The sequence below is a fragment of the Pteronotus mesoamericanus genome, unplaced genomic scaffold (genome assembly GCF_021234165.1).
Source record: "Pteronotus mesoamericanus isolate MK-2021 breed Mesoamerican mustached bat unplaced genomic scaffold, CSHL_Meso_final contig_27, whole genome shotgun sequence".
Lineage (NCBI taxonomy): Eukaryota > Metazoa > Chordata > Mammalia > Chiroptera > Mormoopidae > Pteronotus > Pteronotus mesoamericanus.
Window position 1 is genome coordinate 24,977,123 of NW_026555115.1, and position 21,803 is coordinate 24,998,925.

At 35.0% G+C, this 21,803-nt stretch overlaps 1 protein-coding gene across 1 annotated transcript in view; it reads right to left on the reverse strand.

Moving 5' to 3' along the window:
- The window catches only part of SEC22A (SEC22 homolog A, vesicle trafficking protein), a 68,334-nt gene that overhangs the window by 27,825 nt on the left and 18,706 nt on the right, over window positions 1–21,803 (reverse strand). Inside the window, exons 3-5 of the mRNA XM_054575205.1 lie at window positions 15,950–16,113; window positions 14,680–14,874; window positions 69–184 (exon numbers count right to left, since the gene is read on the reverse strand). Of these exons, the coding sequence (XP_054431180.1) occupies window positions 69–184; window positions 14,680–14,874; window positions 15,950–16,113 (475 nt within the window). The remainder of the gene's footprint in view (window positions 1–68; window positions 185–14,679; window positions 14,875–15,949; window positions 16,114–21,803) is intronic.

Below are 21,803 nucleotides of genomic sequence, written 5' to 3' on the forward strand. Positions count from 1 at the left end.
AAATCAATTCTATAACAAGCAGATTCAACAGACACCAGTCACCTGAAATTGCAAAACTAGTACGGTACCTGCAGGAGACTTTCTATGGCATGGAAGCCTCGAATTAAATTCAGAGCTCCACATAAAAGACTAAGGATAAATGCCACAATCCCTGACAGAGTTGCTGGTTCCAGTCGTTGGTGAGCTGGAAGATAAAAGAAATGGTTAGAAATGAATTATCTCATGTCAATACCTAAACTTAGGTAAAATGAAATTCACTGCTCAATTTAAATAGTCAAATATAGATTAAAAGTCAAAAATATCATAAAATTATCTAACAATATATCTTAGTAATTGACTGTTTTAAAATGCAAAATGTCTATCAATATGATCGCTTCATTCCCCTGAACTCAAGTTAAATTAACTTTTCTCCACATTTTTAATTAATTAATTTTTTCAAATACATTTGTCTCTGCCTACCCCCTACCACTTTCCCTTGCCCCCTCCCTCTCTCCCTCCCTCCCTCCCTCAGCTCTTCCCCTTTGGTTTTGTCCATGAGTCCTTGCTATATGTTCCTTGATTTTCCCCTTCCCTTCCTTTTCCCCGCCCCCCCTTCCCTCTTGTATCTGTTGGTTGCTGGTCTTATTTTCCTCGCATCTGTGTATTGTTGGTTAGGTTCCACTTATAGGTGAGATCATATGGTATTTGTCTTTTGCCCCCTGGCTTATTTCACTTAGCATAATGCTCTCCAGTTCCATCCATGCTGTCGCGAAGTGTAGTAGTTCTTTTTTTCTTTCTGCTGCATAGTATTCCATTGTGTATATGTACCATTACTTTTTGATCCAATCATCTACTGATGGGCATTTAGGTTGCTTCCAACACTTGGCTATTGTAAATTGTGCTGCTATGAAGATTGGGGTGCACAGGTTCTTTTGTATTGGCGTTTTGGTATTCTTAGGGTATAGTCCGAGCAGGGGAATCACTGGATCAAAAGGCAGTTCCATTTTCAGCTTTCTGAGGAAATTCCACACTGCTTTCCACAATGGCTGCACCAGTCTGCATTCCCACCAACAGTGTACTAGGGTTCCCTTTTGTCCACAGCCTCGCCAGCACCTGTTGTTTGTGGATCTGTTTATGATGGTCATTCTGACCGGTGTGAGGTGGTACCTCATGGTGGTTTTGATCTGCATTTCTCTGATGGCTAGTGATGCTGAGCATCCTTTCAAATGTCTCTGGGCCCTCTGTATCTCCTCCTTGGAAAAGCGTCTGCCCAGGTCCTTTGCCCATTTTTTGATTGGATTGTTTCTCATCTTGGAGTGGAGTTGAGTGAGTTCTTTATATATCTTGGAGATCAAACCTCTATCTGATGTGTCATTAGCGAATATATTTTCCCATAGGAAATTTCCTTTTTAATTTTGTTGATGTTTTCTTTCGCCGTGCAGAAGCTTCTTATTTTGATGAAGTCCCACTTGTTTATTCTTTCCTTTATGTCCCTTGCTTTAGGAGACATATCAGTGAAAAAACTGCTGCGTGGGATATCTGAGAGTTTCCTGCCAATGTTCTCCTCTAGGACTTTTATGGTGTTATGACTTATATTTAAGTCTTTTATCCATCTTGAGTTTATTTTTGTGTATGGTGTCAGCTGATGATCCAATTTCAATTTTTTGCATGTAGCCGTCCAGCTCTCCCAACACCATTTGTTGAAGAGACTATTATTGCTCCATTTTCTCCACATTTTTAATGAAGACATCAAACTTGCATTTGGGATATATACTGCTAAGGAGTGCTCACATCTGGCAGTAAATCAGGTAGAAAAAAACTTACTGCCTAAATATGTCTATCATTTTCAAGTAGTTGTAAAGATTTCCAAAGGTGACTCTTTGCTTGGAAATTCATTGCATAATCCCTACTTTTCCTGAAAATGCTTAGGAAACATTTTAAAGGACAAATATAGGATGCTTTTAAGGAAAGCTTTCCTTTTTTGTGGTTCCAGAGCTATAAATACCAGAAGATATATATGAAAGCTCAGATAAACAGTTGACCCTTGAACAACACACATTTAAACTGTGTGGGTCCACTTACACCAAATTTTTTTTCAATAAATATGTAGAGTACTTCAAATATATTTTCTCTTCCTTATGATTTTATTTTTTTTAATTGGAATGATTTGTCTTTTTTTTTCTTTTTTATTGTTCAAATATATTTGTCTCCATTTTCCCACCACCACTTTCCCCGGCCCCTCCCACCCTCAATCCTTCCCCACTTTGGCTTTGTCATGGGTCCTTTATACATGTTCCCTGATTTGACCCTTCCCATTCTTTTCCCTGTTACCTCCCCTCCTCCCCAATTGTTACTGCCGGTTTGTTTTTTCTTTCAATATTGCTGGTTATATTTTTCTCACTTGTTTGTTTTGTTGATTAGGTTCCACTTATAGGTAGGATCATATGGTATTTGTCTTTTATCCTCAGCTTATTTCGCTTAGCATAATGCTCTCCAGTTCCATCCATGCTGGTGCAGAGGGTAATAGCTCTTTTTTTCTTTCTGCTTCGTGGTATTCCACTGTGTAAATGTACCATAGTTTTTTGATCCACTCACTTATTGACGGGCACTTAGGTTGCTTCCAGCATTTGGCTATTGTCAATTGTGCTGCTATGAATATTGGGATGCACAGGTTCTTTTGAATTGGTGTTTCGGGATTCTTAGGGTATAATCCCAGCAGTGGAACTGCCAGGTCAAAAGGCAGTTCCATTTTGAGTTTTTTAAGGAAATTCCAAACTGTTTTCCACAGTGGCTGCACCAGTCTGCATTCCCACCAACAGTGCACTAGGGTTCCCTTTTCTCCACAGCCTCACCAGCACCTGTTTGTTGATTTGTTTACGATGGCCATTCTGACCGGTGTGAAGTGGTATCTCATTGTGGTTTTAATTTGCATTTCTCTGATGGCTAGTGATGCTGAGCATCCCTTCATATGTCTCTGGGCCCTGCATATGCCCCTCTTGGAGACGTGTCTGTTCCTTTGCCCATTTTTTAATTGGATTGTTTGTCTTCCTGGAGTGGAGTTGTATGAGTTCTTTATATATTTTGGAGATCAAACCCCTGTCCAAGGTATCACTGGCAAATACATTTTCTTATACAATTGGTTCCCTTTTCATTTTCTTGATGTTTTCTTGAGCCATGCAGCAGCTTATTTTGATGAAGTCCCATCTGTTTATTCTTTCCTTTATGTCCCTTGCCCTAGGGGACATATGGGTGAAAATACTGCTGCATGGAATATATGAGTGTTTCCTGCCTATGTTCTCGTCTAGGGCTTTTATGGTATCATGACTTATATTTAAGTCTCTTATTGATCCTGAGTTTTTGTGTATGGTGTAAGTTGGTGGTCGAGTTTCATTTTTTTGCATGTAGCTGTCCAGCTCTCTCAACACCATTTGTTGAAGAGGCTATTTTGGAATGATTTGTCTTGAGCAGGAGAATGAACTGACATCCTACCAGACCCTGAACTCCTTAAGTGCTTAGCATGGCATCATACTTAAGATACCACTGGACTCCTAAGTGGAGATTCTGAACAAGTAGTCCTGATGACTTTGTTTTCCAGCAAATCAGACTGTCACAGCGCTACTGACCAGCTTTATCACAGCGACCACTTGAAGACGCCAGAACATAAGCCAGCATCTGGAGAGGCGAGAGGAGGAAGCAGCAAATTGCAGGATCTGCTGATCTGGATACAGGTCTCTGCAGGAGCTTCCAAATGTGTTTTTGCTTATGTTCGGGCTCTGGGCTGTTGTGAGGCACAGATCCTGGTCTCCGGCACAGGCAGGGGCAGAGTGGGCCAGAGATGCCTGAGGGGAGACGAGGGAAGGAGGCCCCAGGGAGAGAACCGAGACAGCAGCCAGGGGGATCCCAGTGCTGACCCATCCCCCGCACAGCAGCAGCCATCCTGCCCAGGCAGACGACTCCCCTGAGCGGCGGCAGCATCTTCCTTATGATTTTCTCAAAACGTTTTTCTCTAGCTTACTTTAATGTAAGAGTATATAATACATATAACATAAAAAATGTATTAATCAACTGTTTATGTTATCAGTAAGGTTTCCGGTCAACAGTGGGCTATTAGTAGTTAAGTTTGGGGGGAGTCAAAAGTTCTACATGGATTTTTAACTGCATACGGGTCAGCACCCTGTGTTGTCCAAGGGTCAGCTGCAACCATCAATCTGAACTCCACAATAAAATGGAGTCGTACAGTTACAAAGTTCCTGGTCTCTGAAGACCATTTGGTCTGGTCTCTGATAGAACACTGGGTGAAGAAGTGACCAGCTTATCTTTATAAACATATTTCCTTATCTGTCAGGGCTTCAACAGTATTAGACATTTAGTTATACAATACCTTCCCTTCATCATCATCTTGCACTTAACAGAATTAACAATAGAGTCTAAATGAAAACACAACACTAAATACGTAACCATACAGATTTCAAAAAGGAGACAGATGGAAAGAGAAGACAACAGGACTACATTTAGATCATTTTATTTAAATCATTGAAGTGTAAAAGCCCTAACAATGAAGTTAATGAGGTGGAACATTGATATAAGGAAGGGCTTACATCTCTGCAACTTACATTCAGCCATTTCTGCAGAAAAGCTTCCCTAAACAGTTCATAAACACACAAAAGCCACATATCACAAAAACAGTATTTATTCCTCAGGTTCAGCAGAGAATACTAATATGGGGTGACATTTTAAAATATTTCTTACGTATCCAAGCTTACTGCATGGTCTCTCAATCAATTTCCTTGAGATTCTTATATGAAAACAAAAAATTAAATGCCTTTGTAAAGTACCGGTACCAAGTTTTATATCAGTAAAGAAAAATACCTCACAATTTAAAAATCTATCCAACTGGTCTACTAATTAGTCATATTTTGCATCCCTCTTCCATCCTTCCCCACAGTACCCCCTCAGGAATAAGGAAGAATTGGCCTTTAATAAAAAAAGAAATCCTCAATATGCCCCTCAAGCATAAAACCACCTGACAACTGAACAGATTACATACTCACACTTCTGAAGTACACAAAACAAGTTTACCTTAACAATAAACCCCAAATAATATTCTGCATTATAACTAAAAAAAAAACTCTTAGCATTTTATAGTCAAGTAAGATATGGCCATTCTTGAATGGAAAAATATTACCATTTTAATGTGTTGATCAATATCTATTTAAGAAATAAATGATATGTCTATATAAATTAAATATTTACTAAGTTCCTAACACTTGTCTCTTGGCCTTCGAGCACTCTCTATATAATGATAGTATATCATTTATGAATCAATTATTTCAAAATCACCAGAAATCTTTTTAAAGGTATGAAGGCAAATGGCAAAACTCCTTTAACAAGGACAAGGTATGCATTATGTGGAAGGACTGGCTAGAGCTGTGCCAAATTCTCGGGTGGGGATTCCTTCCTTCCCTACCACCTTCCCAACTTCTGGGAATGGTTATCCAGAGAAAACCCATCTGCATACAACAGGACAGTGACAGTCCTTAAGGACAATTTCAGTTATAACAAACTGACTGAGATACTTAATCACAGTTTTAATGTATTGTGTTTTATATGCTACTTTTTCCCAGTAAAATGGACTTTAGATTCATTGTTATTCACAAATGCTTACTTCACAGTTCAATTTGGCACCATGATTGTCCCCATTAGGAATAAGGCAGCTTTGGAACAATAACAAATGAGAGGCAATGCAGAAAAAATATCTGCTGAATTGAGAGCATTGTCACTTGGTCAGTTTTTGTTAATACTGTGTTCTGCTACAGTGCCTTTATTTAATTAGTCTCCTTGGGCCTAACAGTGTCATTTGCATGACAAAATTAATTTTTTCTCGAAATGTACCAAGGATAAATGAAGAGTTTACAGAAATTCCTAAAGATGAAAGAATAAGTTCCTTGGAACCAAAGGGCTATTGGTTATAGTGAATTAATGTACAGAGTCTGGCACAAATAACACCCTTTTCTATTACAAAATATTTTATTACAAAATCATAAGCACGTAATCCTGTAACATAACAATATCGCGCTCAAGCACACCATATGACATTTTAGGTGAAATGTTCAAATGAAAAATATAAATTATTACACCCATGTTATTACCCTACCAACCCCACTCAAGCAGGCTACTTCTGCCAGACCATGTATTTATTCAGCAAATACTTTTTGGAATGATTCTATGTAAGATGCTGCGCTTTAGAAAGTATGAAAAATGAACTATATGATCTGCCCCAAGGCACTTCTCATCTTTTAAAGGGAAGTGGATGGACAGGTAAGCATATGAAAGTAATAAGCATTCTAAACAAAAAGTGTTAAGGAATTCTGAAGTGGAAAGACAACTAGGGGGAAAGTGGTGACAGTGTGGGAGAGGGCTAGTGAAGATCTTTGAAGACGGATAAAATTTAGACAGGCGCAAATGAGAAAACTGCACTCCATGCAGAGAAAGGAACATGAACGTGGATATGGAAATGAGAGAAGCAAATATTAACAGCATCTACTACTATTATTATTGTCTCTACTGCTCCTGCTAACAGTGGCTCTTCTCAATACACCAGGCAAGGTGTCAGGCACCAAGTGCTTTACATATACAATTTCATTTCATCCTTCCAAAAATCCAATGAAGTGGGCACTACAATTATCCTGGGTTTTTTTGGGGTTTTTTTTTTCAGACAAGAAACTAAGGTTTTAGTAATTTGCCCAAAGTAAGTAAATGAACTAGGATTTAAATCCTGGTAGCCTGACTCTAGCACTCACGTTCTTAACCACTTTGCTATTGGGCATTGCTAGTGGTTTCTGTTTGACTCAAATGAATGTTTATGAAGAGTAGGAAAAAATAAGGTCAGAAAAGAGGTTAAAGCAAATTAATAGACAGTCTGAAATACTAGGCTAAAAATGATGGGCAAATTAGACAATGGGGAATATTACTGGGTATAAAAGAAGGTAATTTCAAAGTGATAAAGAAGTCCAAGCACCAAAAGAACAAAAAAATCCTAAATATTTATGCACCACTTAATAAGAAACTTGAAAATACATAAAAATGATAGACCTAATAGGAAAAAGATACAAATCCACAAATATAGTCAGAGATTTCCATACCCCTTGATCAATAATCAATAGAAACAGATTAAAAAATCATAAAGGATACAAAAGGTGACTTGAAGAGTATCAACCAACTTCATCTAAATGAGAGAATACATATTCTTTTCAAATGAATATGGAAAAATGACTAAGGATAGATCATATTCTGGGAAAATAAGACAAATCTCAATAAACGTAAAATAATTAAAATCATATAAAATTTATCATCTGGCCACAGTGGAATGAAATTAGAAATCGATGACAAAGATATTTGGAAACTCTCTAAATATTTGAAACTATTTAACAGACTTCTAAATAATCCAGGGATCACAAAAGAAATCAAAAGTAAAATTAAAAAGCATTTTGAACAAAATGTAAGTAAAAATACAATATATTAAAGTTTATGAAATATAGTTAAAGTAGTATTTAAATAGAGGTAATACAATACTAAATGTTGTATTAGAAAAGATGTTCTCAAATCAATGACCTCAAATTCTACCTTAAGAATCTAGAAAAAGAAGAACAAATTAAACCCTATGTAAGCAGATAATATGACGTAATAAAGATCAAAACATAAAGCGATGGAATTAAAAATTAAGACAATAAAGTCAACGAATGGGAAAGCTTGTTCTTTAAGAAAATCAATGAAAATGAAAAACTCTAATAAGACTGATCAGAAGAAAAATGCAAGAGAAAAAAATTACCAATATAAAAAATGAGAATAGTGACATAACTACAATTCTACAAATATTAAAGGGATATGGGAATATTAACTTTATAACTTAGGTGAAATGAACAAATTCCTTAGAGTCCTTAAAAGAAACAAACTACTTCTAAAACTCACTCAGGAATAAACAGATAACTTGAATAACCCTACATCCATCAAAGAAATTGATTTGTAGTTAAGAAACGGTTTCCACAAAGAAAATTAGAGGCTTGAAAATCTTCACTGTATTTAACATTTAAAGAAGAAGAAATGAAAATTTTACAGAAATATTTTCCAAAAATTGAAAAAGAGGTAATACCTCCCAATTTATTCTATGATGCTAGCTTTATTTTGAGAGCAAAACTAGTCAAAAACATTACAAAGAGGAAAACTAGAAATTAATTCCCTCATAAACACAGATACAAAATATCTTAACAAAATTTTAGTAAATTGGATCTGACAATATATAAAAAGGATAATACATCATGATCCAGTGGGGTTTATCAGAGAAGTTCAAGACAGCTTAAATATTTGAAAAGCAATCAAAGTAATTCACCACATAAAGCTTTTAAAAAGAAAAATCATACAATCATGTCAATAAATGCAGACAAAGCATTTGACAGAATACAACTTACATTCCTGATAAAAACTGTTCATCAATCTAGAAATACAAGGGCATTTGTTCTACCTGATTAAAAAAAGCACCTACATAAACCCTAAGTTAATATATCTAACCAGGAAAGACTGAACGCTTTCCCTGCTAAGATCAGAGTCAGAAATAACACAAGGATATCTATTCTTGCCACTGCACTCCTTCGGGATATTTTTGTTAAGCACAGAATTCTACATTTGCAGCTATTTTCTTTTTTTCCTTTAGAGGATATCATTAAGTTGTCCTCCGGCTTCCACGGTTTTCATGAGAGCAAGGGGAGGGGAGAAGAAAGAGAAGAGTAGAGGAGGAGCGAAGTGAGGGGAGGGAGGAGAGAGAAGAGGGAGAAAGGAGGGAGGAGAGGGAGGAGAAAGGGGGGATGGAGACTTGTGTTTACGTAGTTTAATCTTTTCCGGTGCCTAGTTATTTATGATTGTTTGCCAAAAATTATATTTTCAAAAATCTTGTTCTAAATATAATTTGAAGCTTATGAGACTATTTCTTCCAGGAGAAAGATGTGCCTCGGCCAGGATCTTTGGAGCACAGCACTGTGGAATCAGCTCAATCCAATTCTAGAGACCAACGTGATTCAAAACTAAGCTGCAGTCTCAATAAAAGCCTGTCTGCTGCAAATTCCTGTCTACCCACAGTCCTAGAGTACAGACATCCAAAGTCCTAAGCCAAAGCTGGGAGGGTTTCTCATAAGGTTTGTCCCCTCGGAGGGCCCTGCCCTCTAATCTCTGTCTCCCAAGTCTTGAGAAGCTGTCAGCTGTTCCCTCCAGAACTGGTGTAAGCCCAAAAGGAAAAAATTGCTCCAAACACTGGAAGCAATTTCATCTCCGTAAGCCTCCCTCCATCTTCCTTTGTATTCCAGTAAAATTTTAGTTATAAAAGACTTCAGGAAAATTACACTTTAGATTAACTTCTACATTATATATTATACCTATACATTTTATGGGATATATACATTCCACTCAGCTTTTCTACATGTATTTAGTGGGCCTATTGGTCTGAATTAACTACTACATCACTACTGTAAGTAGAAGTCTTCGAAATAGCAGCCTCTTGTTTATTAGTGATTTTAAAATTGGAATATAATCCACATGCAATAAATTTCACCTTTTGAAGTGAATAATTCAGAAATTGTAATATATTCCCAGAGTTTCGAGCCGTCATAATTATCTAATTCCACATTTTCATTACTCCAAAAAGAAACCTCCTAACCATTAGTAGCAGGCACTGCCTATTTCTCTCTACCCCTCTAGCTCCTCTCAGCTACCATTCTATTTTCTGTATCTATGGATTTGCCTCTTCTGGACACTTTATATAAATGAAATTTTAAATATGTGTCCTTTTCTATACAGCTTCTCTCACATAGCACAATGACACACTGTACCATGTATCAATAATTCATCCCTTCTTATTGCTTAATAATATTCCATTGCATGGATATACCATTTTTGTGTATTTATTCATCAGTTGATGGAACATCTGGTGTTTCTACTTTTCAGTTGCTATGAACAATGCTATAAAAATTCATGTACACATTTTTGTTTAGACATATATTTTTAATTCTCTGGGTTATGTACTTAGAAGTAGAATTGCTGGGCCATATGATAACCCTAGGTTTACATTTTTGGGAAAATTCCATTCTATTTTCCAAAGCAGGCACATTATTTTACAAACCCACTAGCAACATATGAGGGTTCTAATTTCCCCACATCCTTGCTAACACTTGTTATTGTCTGTATTTTTTATTACAGCCATCCTAGTGGGTGTAAAGTAGTATCTCTTTTTCATTTTGTCTTGCATTTCAGTATTGACTACTAATGTTGAGCTGTTTTCATGTGCTAATTAGCCAATTATACATTTTCTTTGTAGAAATGTCTATTCAAATCCTTTTCCCATTTTAAAATTGGATTATTGTCTTTTTATTGCTCAGTTGTTATATATTCTGGGTATAAGTTCCTCAGAAGACACATAATTTGTAAATATCTCCTGTATCTGTGGATTGACTTTTCAATTTCTTGATAATGTCTTTTGAAGAACAAAGATTTTTTTTTTTAATTTACTGATTTGCGAGAGAGAAACCTCAATTTGTTGTTCCACTTATTTAAGTTTTCATTGGTTAATTCTTGTATGTGCCCTGACTGGGATCGAACACACAACGGTGGCATATCAGAATGGCATTCTAACCAACTGAGCTACCTGGCCAGGGCAGAACAAAGATTTTTAATTTTGATGATTTTCGTCTTACCTATTTTTTCTTTTTTCACTGTCCTTTTGGTGTCAAATAAAAACACTGCTTAATACAAAGTCACAAAGATTTATACCTTTGTTTCCTTCTATGAGTTTTATCATTTTAATTGTTAAATTTAGGTCTTTTATCCATTTTGAGTTAGTTTTTAGATAGTCTGAGAAATACGAGTCCAACTTCATTCTTTTGTATGTGAACAACTACTTGTCTTAGCATCATTTGTTGAAAGACTATTCTTTCACTATTGTGTTGGTTTCCTTGTTAAACATAAATAGACCATAATGCAAAGGTTTACTTCTGTATTCTCAATTCTATATTGTTGATTTATATGTCTATCCTTAAACCAGAGCCATATAGTTAAAAAATCAGCTTTCAATTTCATTGATGTTTGTCTAGTGTTTTTATACTTTATATTTCATTTTCATTTATTTCTGCTCTAATCTTTATTATACCCCTTCTTCTTCTTGCTTTAGGTTTAACTTGTTTTTCATTCCCTAGTGTCTTTAGGTGGAAGGTTAAATTATTTATTTGACTTTTTTATTTTTTAATACAGGTATTTTATAGTTATAAATTTTCCTCTAAGCCCAGCTTTAGCTGCATCTCATAAGTTTTGATGTGTTACATCTTTATCTGTGTTCATCTCAAAGTATAAATTCCCCTTTGATTTCTTTTCTGACCCATTCACTATTTAAAATTGTATTATTCAATTTACACATATTTGAGTTTCCCAAATTTGTATTTATTTCTAATTTCATTCCATTATTGTTACAGAACTTACTATGTATAATTTCTATCCTATTAAATTTATGAAGTTTTTTTTATAGCTTAGCATAAAGTTTATCCTGGAAAATGTTCTACGTACACTGCAGAAGAATGTATTTTCTATTGTTGAATGGAGTGTTCTACTGGTTTGTTAGTTTATGCTGTTTTTCAAATCCTCATTTTTTTTTTTTTATCTTCTGCCTAGACCTATTCATTATTTACCTAGTCAAATACCTATTACTGTGTAATCATCTATTTCTCCCTTCATTTTTGGCAGGTTTTGCTTCATGTATTTTGAGGTCTATTCTTAAGTGTATATGTGCTTCTAATTGCTATACCTTAATGAACTGACTTTTTTATCATTATCAAATGTCCTTCTTTGTCTCTAGTAGCAAGTTTCGTCTTGAAGTTAATTTTGTCTGTTATCGGAATAGCCACTCCAGTTCTCTTTTGGGTGCTGTTTATATAATACTACATCTTTTTCTTCCTTTGCTTTCAATCTAATTGGATCTTTGAATTTTGTTTTGTTTTAATACACTCTTACAATCTCTGACTTTTGATTGGAATGTTTCATCCATTCACATTTTATAAATCCATTCACATGTATTATTGTTATAGTGGATTTACGTCTGCCATTTTGCTTACTTTTATAGGTCACGTACCCTTTTTTGCTCTATTCTTCCTTTGTTATCGTTGCATTAAGTGTATATTTTATACTTCAGAATTTTAATTTCTTTAATTATTTTTCATCACATTTTGAGTTATTTGCTTAGTGGCTGCTGTAGGCCTCAACATATACTTCTTATCAGAAACAACTTCAGATTTATACTAACCTAATTCCAGTGAGCTATAGAAACATTACTCCTACACAGCTGAGGTGTCTTGCTCTCCCTTTTGTGACATTGTTGTTACACAAATTACACTTACAAATGTCACGAACTCAAAAATACATTATTATAATTATTACTTTACATAATTTTCTGTCTTTTAAAGAATTTAAGAGGACAACAATTATATTTTCATTGGTTTGTTAATATTCTTTTCATTTCCAGCTCCATTTGTCCCTGTGAATTCAAATTATCACCTGGAATATTTCCTTCACCCAATGCAGCATTGCTCCCATCTGTCTCCTTTGTGCTATTATTAGAAAATATATTTCATTTATATATGTTAGAGGCCCAACAATACATTACATTCATCATTTTATACATTGCTTTGTAAAAGAAAAATGTTCTTTTACTATCTCTTATAATTACCTTTACTATTGCTCTTTAATTTTTTTTCTTTTTTCTTTTATTTTTTGGAGTAGATTCAAATTATAGTCTGGGTCACTTGCTTTCAACCTTGAGAACTTCCTTTAGTATCTCTTATAAGTGAGTCTGTCAGCAACAAATTCTCCCATCTTTATCTGTAAATGTCTTTATTCTACCACCCGTTTTGAAAGATACAAGATTCTTGGTTGACAGATATTTCCCCCCCCTTTGAGTATTTTGAACATGTTCTCCCACTACCTTTATGTCTCCATTGTTTCTGTTGAAAAGTCACTTGTTACTCTTTTGGGGATTCTCTTGTAAGTGGTGAGTTGTTTTTCTCTTGATGCTTTCAAGATTTTCTCCTTGTTTTTACCTTTCAGAGTTTGTATATGATTCATTTATTTTTAGGTCTCTTGCATGTATTTTATTTATAGTTAAATGAGCCTCCTAGAGAAATAGATTAATGTTTTAAATATGGGAACTTTTTAGCCACTATTTTTTCAAATACTTCTCCTTTCTCTTTTCTTCTTCTCCCATCATGCATATGTTAGTGTGCTTAATAGTGTCCCATATTTTTTTGAGGTTCTGTTCTTTTTTTTCTCTCTGTTCTTTGGATTATAGAACCTCTACTGATCTATCTTCAAGTTTGCTAACTCTTTCTTTTACCAGTTCTAACTTTCTATTGAGTCCTACTAGTGAATTTTTCATTTCAGTTGTGTTTTTCAACTCCAGAATTTCCATTTGGTTCTTTATATTTTATATCTCTTTGTTTATATTATCTTTTTGATGCAATCTCATTGTCATACTTTCCTTACTTTTTAAATCATGGTTTCCTTCTAGTTCTGTGAAAATAATTAAAATGGCTACTATGAAGTCTTTGTCTGTTAGATCTGACATCTGGTCACGGTCATAGGCAGCTTCTATTGCTTGCTTTTCCCCCTCACTATATGTATTACACTTTTCCTCTGCATGTCCTCTAATTTTTTGTTGGAAACTGGACATTTTAGATAACGTTGTAAGAACTCTAGGTACTTGTCCATCTCCTTTCCTCCAGGACGTGCTATTGTTATTTCCTTGTGTACTTGTTTCCTGACTGGTTGAATTATTTTAGTGAAATCTGTTTCCCTTTTTCTCCCATAATTTGTATTAAACCAAATATGAAATATTGTGCTCAGTCTTGAATGTCACATTTGAAGAATACTAACAAATAAAAGATACAAAGCTTCCAGGATAGAGAGGGTTTCAACATGTCATAAACAAAAGGCTCAGGGACTTGAGGATATTTTATATGAAGTTGACCAGACTAATAGGATAGAAAGGACACAGAGTTACTGACTTCAAAGTTCTGAAGTGCTAAAGAGAAGGAGGTGGGAGTCATAGAATGTAGAAAAACATATAAACATTATAGGCACAGACTTTAGCTCAAACATAAGGAAGAATATTTTAAACAAGCAATTCAACTACGGTTTGTGTTACCTTATAAAATAATGAGGCTTCCATTTTTAAGCATAAGTTACAAACTGTCACAACTATATTCCTTGTTTGGGAGGGGAGGTGTTAGTAGAAGAGCATATTTTCTGTGACAGTCAAAAACTCGGGCCTTGAATATAGCCAGCCAGCCATTGTGATAAAATGCAAAGTACTTTACATGCCTATAAACATAAATAACAAATGAAGAACTATTCATTTCCAGAAACAGGTATTTACAAAGAAACTTTCTTAAATGTTTCCCTACCAAACAGTTCCTCTGAGATTGCTATTTTAAAGTATTTTCCTGCTTAGTCACATGTCTGGTAGATTACAACATAAACCACTGAGAGGATTAATTTGAATCTCTTCATTCTCTCATGTACTTGCTTTAAAATATTAAAATAAAGTAATTTATTTCAAGAGTTCCTCAATTCTTACACAGTATTTTTAAAATAAAATAATTGATATCCAGAACTCACCAGAAGAAATCTTACCAGCACCTTTACAGTCAACAGAAAATGCAGATGGGACTCCATTGGCTGACCCCAGTTCACACATGGAAATTTGATAAGGGGGTCTCAGCTTGATTTCCGTCTGCATGTCAGACAGATTTATCTTTGTCGAAAGAGACCTGGGATTATTATATCGCTGCTTGGTCCTCTGAATGAAGTTATCTATGTAAAATAAAAATAAATTTCCTTGCAGTCATTTGTTAATTTGATAATTTGAGAGCGTTAGGTTTACAGATAGTAAATTTTGCAGATAGAGTGTTTGTTATCCCAAACTGTTCAACTGTCATGGAGTTCTCTGATATTATTGATGTTTAATGGTTAACATATCCTAAAGTTATATGGTAGAAATTACTAATTGTTAGTAATGACTTAACATTATGTGACTGTGAGAATATATCTACTATTATACCCATTCAAGGAATTACTTTGAACTTCTAAAACAATACAATAACAGCTTTAATCTTTAAACCAAAATCTTCATTTGTATAGGGATTCATATCTCATGAAATAGTAAGTGTGTAGTTATCAGTTGTAATTACATAAGAACATACACTATAAATTGCATGTTCTTATAAATCTGTTTTTCTTATTTATTGCTTACACCATTAGAATGAACACTTAAAAAGTAAATTTAATGACGTTAAAGGCATTTCCTAAATATCTTCTAAGATATTTCCTAAATAATATTCCAATTTTATTTTCACTGTTTATAGCCTGCTGACTATATTTTTGTAAATAAAGTTTTATTAGAATATAACTACAACAGTCATTTTTGTATTGCCTATGGCTGCTTTCCAGTTATAATGGCAGGGCTGAGTGGTTGTGACAGAGAACATATGGTGCTTAAAACCTAAAATATGTACTATACGGTCCCATCCAGCAAATGTTTGCCAACCACTGTTCTATATTACGCAGACTATAAAAGATCATCACATAAACACAAAATTCTGAATCTCTGGCTTATAAATTTCTCATTGAGAAACTATCCCCTGGGATTAATTCTTTGTGCCAATAATGACAATGCCCTCCACAGCTCAAACATGTTTTTTCTAACATGTACCTAAATGAAGACATCACCACAATTTATAGACCACTTGTCAAATTATTCTATCAAAAGCAAGGTAGCAGAATTTTCTGAATTTCCCCCTGCCCCCTCCCTCCCGCCAGTGTTAGATAAAAAATAGCTAATAACTGGCTGGAGATAGGATAATGAAAAGGAAAAAAATCAGGCCCTTACCAAATTCAATGAAACAGTATGGTCTGACAGCAGTGTTTGTCTTCATCATGTTATAAGTAGTAATGAACTCCTTCTGAAGCTCATCCAGGAATGAGAAGGCCAGAACGTTTGGGTAATTTTCAGTGCACAACATCATGTAGCTCACTCCCAGAGAGCTAATAAAACTACAGTGTAAAAAACATTGGTTTTAAAATTTCAAAGTAAGTCAAGGTAATTCGTTGCTTCAAAAGACTGGTCCTATTACATCATAAACTGCTGCTACAGTGGAAATGAAAATATTAACATTATATATTCCAGCTAAAAAATTAAAGAAACTAAAATATAATACTATTTTCAGTTATGATTTAAAAACAGTAGAGAAAGAGAGGAAGAGAGAGAGAAAGAGAGAGGAAGAGAGAGAGAAAGAAGGAAGGAAGGAAGGAAGGAATCTATAGAGGAACACATACTATGGTTCTAACACTTCAGTTATTTGTTACTCGGAGTGGTTCTAACACTTTAGTTATTTATTACTTAGGGTAGAAAGCAGTGGAATAGAAGAATATACAAATATGTAAGAGTTACAGATAGCTAAATGTTTAACCCTTCCACCTAGCACAACTTAATCCTGTTTGAATCAAGAACCCTGTAGATTCTGATGAAAGTTATAGACAGTCTCCTGAGAAAGAAGTTCAAAAACACAGAACTTGGCAGATATACATTCTCAGAGGTTACTGACCTCCTAAAGTCATCCACTAAATCCAGAATCAAATCCTCTACTTCACATAGTAATGAATTATGAACCATAGAGGGAAAGACAGAGGAATTTATGAGGTCATAACAACAACAAATAAAAGGGTTTGGGGAAAAGAAGTACAACTGCTTACAGCAGAATGCTGACTGCCAGCTGGTAAATGCGGAGGTAGTACTAGGTAGTACAAAAAAAATCAGCTTTTTGCAACCAACGTAATGAAGATTGGACCAAGCAAGGTCAATCAATGGATGGTAAATCTAGGTGAAAATTTTGATGAGGAAAAGGAAATTCTGTATGGTTTTAAATGTATTCCCATGGACTGCTTATTGGTTGCAAAGGAAAAATATTTATTATACAGTAGAAACTAGATCACACCTTGACCAAGTACTCTAACATGACAATGGGGGCAGGCAGATAGATTTCCTGTGTCTCAGGATGAGATATTCTCTGCATGATGTATCAGTTATATAGTATTCTGGATAAGAATACATAATCTGAATCTAATCGTGAAGAAATATCAGAATAATATTCTGTTTTTTAAATCTTAATGTTGCACAAAAGAAATAAAGGATGTGGAAATGTTTCTGATTAAAGGAGGCTAAAGAGACACAATTAAATGTAATACTTAACCCTAATCTAGATCCTGTGCCAGAGTGGGAGGTAAAAACGCTATGAAGGAATTCCTGGGTCAACTGACAAAAACGGAAAACAGGCAGATTGGAAAAAAGTATGGTATTGATATTAAATTTACTGGTGCTAATAACTATGCTATAGTTAAGTAAGAGAATATCCCTAATTGTAGAAAATATACTTTGAAGTAGTTAGGAATAAAGAGTTATGTTATTTGTAAGTTTCTCTCAAATGATTCAGAAAAAAATAAATCTAGTAAATACATAGATGAGTAAAACAATAAAGCAAATGAAGTTAAATGTTAACAGAAGGTAAGCCTGAGAACAGGTATTATTTGTTTTTTTCCTCTTTTTGCAGCTTTGCTGTAAGTTTGAAATTATTTCTAAATAAGGAGTTAAAAATACAAAACAAAAAGCTTTTACTTTAAGCACTGAAATATTTAACCACATTCTATGGAAAAAAAACCTTTCTAGAATAAAGTATATATCCCCCTATGACAAGCCAAGCATGGGACACAAATTTACCCTTCTTAACGAGTCACTTAAACATTTTTTTAAAGTACTGTCAACACAGCCAGTCTAGATCGAGGGCAGCAAACAAAGCATACAGGCTGTAAGCCCTATCGCCCACAGCAATCTGCAGTGGCAAACTCTCATCTATATTGGAGTCCCCTCCGCCCTTTTTTTCTCTAACAATGTGGAAGCAGAATTTATTCATTTAGAATATATGATATTCACATGATTCAAATTTTAAAAGAATGAAAAATGAAATAAAACACTGTAATTAAAGTGCCTTATCCCCATCCCTGCCCACAGATACCCACTTCTCTGCCCCCAAACAATTTGTTATTAATTTCTTATGTATTCTTTCAGTAAGAGTTTATGCGTATGCAAATATCTTCCTGCCATCCTTCCTTCCTACTCTCGTTCTTGCCCCCTTCTTTAAAGACCATCCCAGGCAGTCAAGTGATGTGGGGTTGGCACCTATTAATCATCAATTACTAATGGTGTGGGACATACTTCTGGTGAAATTGTGCTGATCTTATATTTCTGGAATAAATTGGAATTCTGTTCCGAAGTGCCACTTAGTATATAGTCATTTGATACAATATTTTTTACACTACAAGTTGTGACTCATCAGGTAATAAAATTAGTTTAGTGAATTACACACAGCATTTTCCTTAAAACTGAAATAGAATATAACAGAAAATACTGGAACATATATTGTTTCATAAAACTTTTGTTTTAGTTTTCCCATTTGTATATATAGGTAGTGTTCACAAAGTAAAATATATCTCTTCATATGGGTGATAGTCATAAAAGTTTAGCTATGACATACTACATTTTTCTACAAAACTAATAACTAAAGACCAAACAATGTTTCTCCCAAGTGATTTTTCTTTCCAAAAAAAAAAAAAAAATCTTCACTATCATTTTCATTAGCATTCAAATATACCCAAGGATAACTCCAATTGGGATAGAACACAATTGGTGATTGGCTTCCACACACTAGGAACTCCCAAATGGCTAGCTAAGAGTTATTTCATTATCCTCCAATAACATGACTGAAGCTTTTGGACTTCATTCTTTGTATCAGGGCAGGGTTTTTATTATATTTACATATTGATAACAGAGTGAACCAAAAGCATGTATATGACAGTTTATCCCAAATTATTTTTTTTCTTGCACTAAATTTAACAGAGAATTATATGTGAAATAAAGGAAAACCTATGTTTTTAAGATTTTATGTAGCATTCTCAAGGATTCTTTATTCCAAAGTCTTTGTTTTACTATAATTACATTATACTCTCTGAAAAGGCTATAAAGTGTTCCATAATCTTATGGCTTTTCACAGAGAATTTGGCCTTACAATGCTGTCTTTCTTTGAAATGCAAAGACAGTTTTCCAAAAGTACACACAGCTCAGTTGATTTACCTTTGTTATCAAAAGAATTCTGCTTTTTCAGCTCTCACTGGGACAAACCAAAAGACTCCCAGCCATTCTAAGGACACTCGTATGAAACAGTCTAAAGTCACTACATGCATGCCAATTTGTGCATGCTTTGTAGCCTATCAGGTTCATTCAGCTCACATTTTATGGACAATCTGGTCACTGCCCTTCTATCTTGAAGAGGGAGAAGTAGCAGTAATAGTAACATGCAAGTACAGTTTACTGACCACTTAGTATGAACAAGGCCCTCTCCTAAGTACTTTACCTATGTTATTTAATTTCATTCTCACAATAAAAGGGTATTGCTATCTTCGTTTTACAGATGAAGAACCAGAGGTTTAGTAATTTACCCAAGGCCACACACTGTTAAGCAGACCTGGGACAAACTCAGTTCTAACACCAAAGCCACATTCATTCCACAACATCAACTTCCCTATGGTATAGATAAACCAATTATGTCCTAATTCGCCAACTTTTTTTTTCCTTTCAGTTTTTCTAAACCGCAAATCAATCCCTATTTTTTCTCCTAATTAAAAGTAACAAAACTTGTGATTTTGGAATTTGTAGCAGAATATTCTAGAAGAATTGCCATCCTCTCCACTTCACCATATACAACTACATTCCTCCCTTCTGCACTGCAGCCACACCAGTCTTGTTTCAGATCCTAAGGACACCAACTCACTGCAGTCTTCCAACTCCCAATTTGAGAAGCTTCACAAAATCTGTCTTCCCCACTGTGATGCTCCAAACCGCACCTCTGTCATGCTCCAGTTTTGACCTGGTTTACTCCAACTCACCCTTCAGTTCTTAAAGTCCTCCCAGAGCATACAATCTAAATTGATCCCACCCCCATGGTTATATCACAGCAGCTGTTATTTCTCTCCATGTAACTAACCCAGTTTGTAATTATATATGTGTTTATTTGTTGTAATGTCTCACTAAAATCTATACTCCATGACAGTAGGGATGACTTCTGTATGGTTTACCACTGCATACTTAGCACCTACAATATTTTGTGTCTAGGACAGAATAAGCATTCAGTAAATTAGTGAATAAATGAGTATAAAGATGGCATCATTCATTCACTCATTTGTACACTAATTTGTTGAGTATACGGTGCACAGATAATTGTTCAGCCCAGTAGTATCTACACAAAGCAGAAGCCCAATAACTAACTGACTAAATGACAGAAGAGAGTGGAACTCCGCCTGCTCTTCCTGTCAGTGTTCCCAGAGGCTTTACAGTTCAGGTCAGTGAGCTTTCAACATCCCTACTTTAAAGAGGGATGTTCTCAGGAACTATGTAGAATTACTCACCTCTGCAGCGAATACCCCCAGATGGCTATACGGATCTAACAGGTATGTCTGCTCTCTTTTTATCACAGTCATTACTAATCCTCATCTCTCCCCCCAAAAAAGTCCTCTTCTCTCCACGTTGAGCACAATTTTTATATCATTTTCTTCCTGCTTTGCTCTAACTTCCTTTTTCTTTTTTATTTCCCTTCCACTTCTAGGCTTTGGTACCCAGTGGGGTTTGGTTTTATAGGTATTCCCTTTCTTCTGGCTATGGAATTTATCCAACCTCATTTTATCTTTGGTTCCTCTCTACAGCACACACACTAGAAACTTCATTAGGGCCTTCCAGGACCAAGTGTGCCTTGAATAGGTAAGGCTGGCAGACATTCAAACTCCAGATAAGGAGATTGCCCCTTTCAAACACTTTGTTGAAAAGCTAATTCCATCATGTATCCAAGCAAGCCATACCCCAAGTGATACCTAAAGTCCAGCAAAATGATAAGTGGTTTTAAAATCAAACTTTTTTCTAGTGTCTAGTTTTATTTAAGAACTGTCAAGGACTATTTATATATCATCAATTAAAATGGACATTGGTAGGGCAATTCAGGCCTGCTGCACCAAACTAAATAATTAGTGAAAGCAATGATCTTCCCCACAGCAAATAACAGATCACCAAACATGTGTCTAACTTACCACTCTATAGACTCTGATGTCAAAGACAAAGTGCCTGACTGCCAGGCACTTGCAATATGGTACTGGGAATGCACTTAAAACAGTGATACACAAAACAAGGTAAGGAAACAAAACTGCATTTTATAGCATGCCAAGTGACAAAGTATATAGCAAACTATTTACACATGGAGACAGTAATAATTAATATTTTCATGACTTAAAATTTTCATTCTGCAATTGTACTATTACACATAGAAAAAATATGTTTATCCTTTGTAGCCACATTTGCCCAGTGAATAGCTTCCCTGGGTGAAGAGAAGTTCTCCAGTAGGACATACCATCTATCTCTAATCTACTGTTAAAATTGCTACGTATAAGAAAAACATTATTTTCAAAATAGAACCTTCTACACTGAATACTAGTCTGTAAAATAAAGCACTTCAACCTTTAAATATAAAAAAGTTTGACATTATGAAAATGAGTATACCTTACGGATTTAAAAAAATCTAAACCAAATACGTCTTATAGGAAACAAGGTGAAAACAATACTCTGCCATTGATACGACAGTAAGGAGATA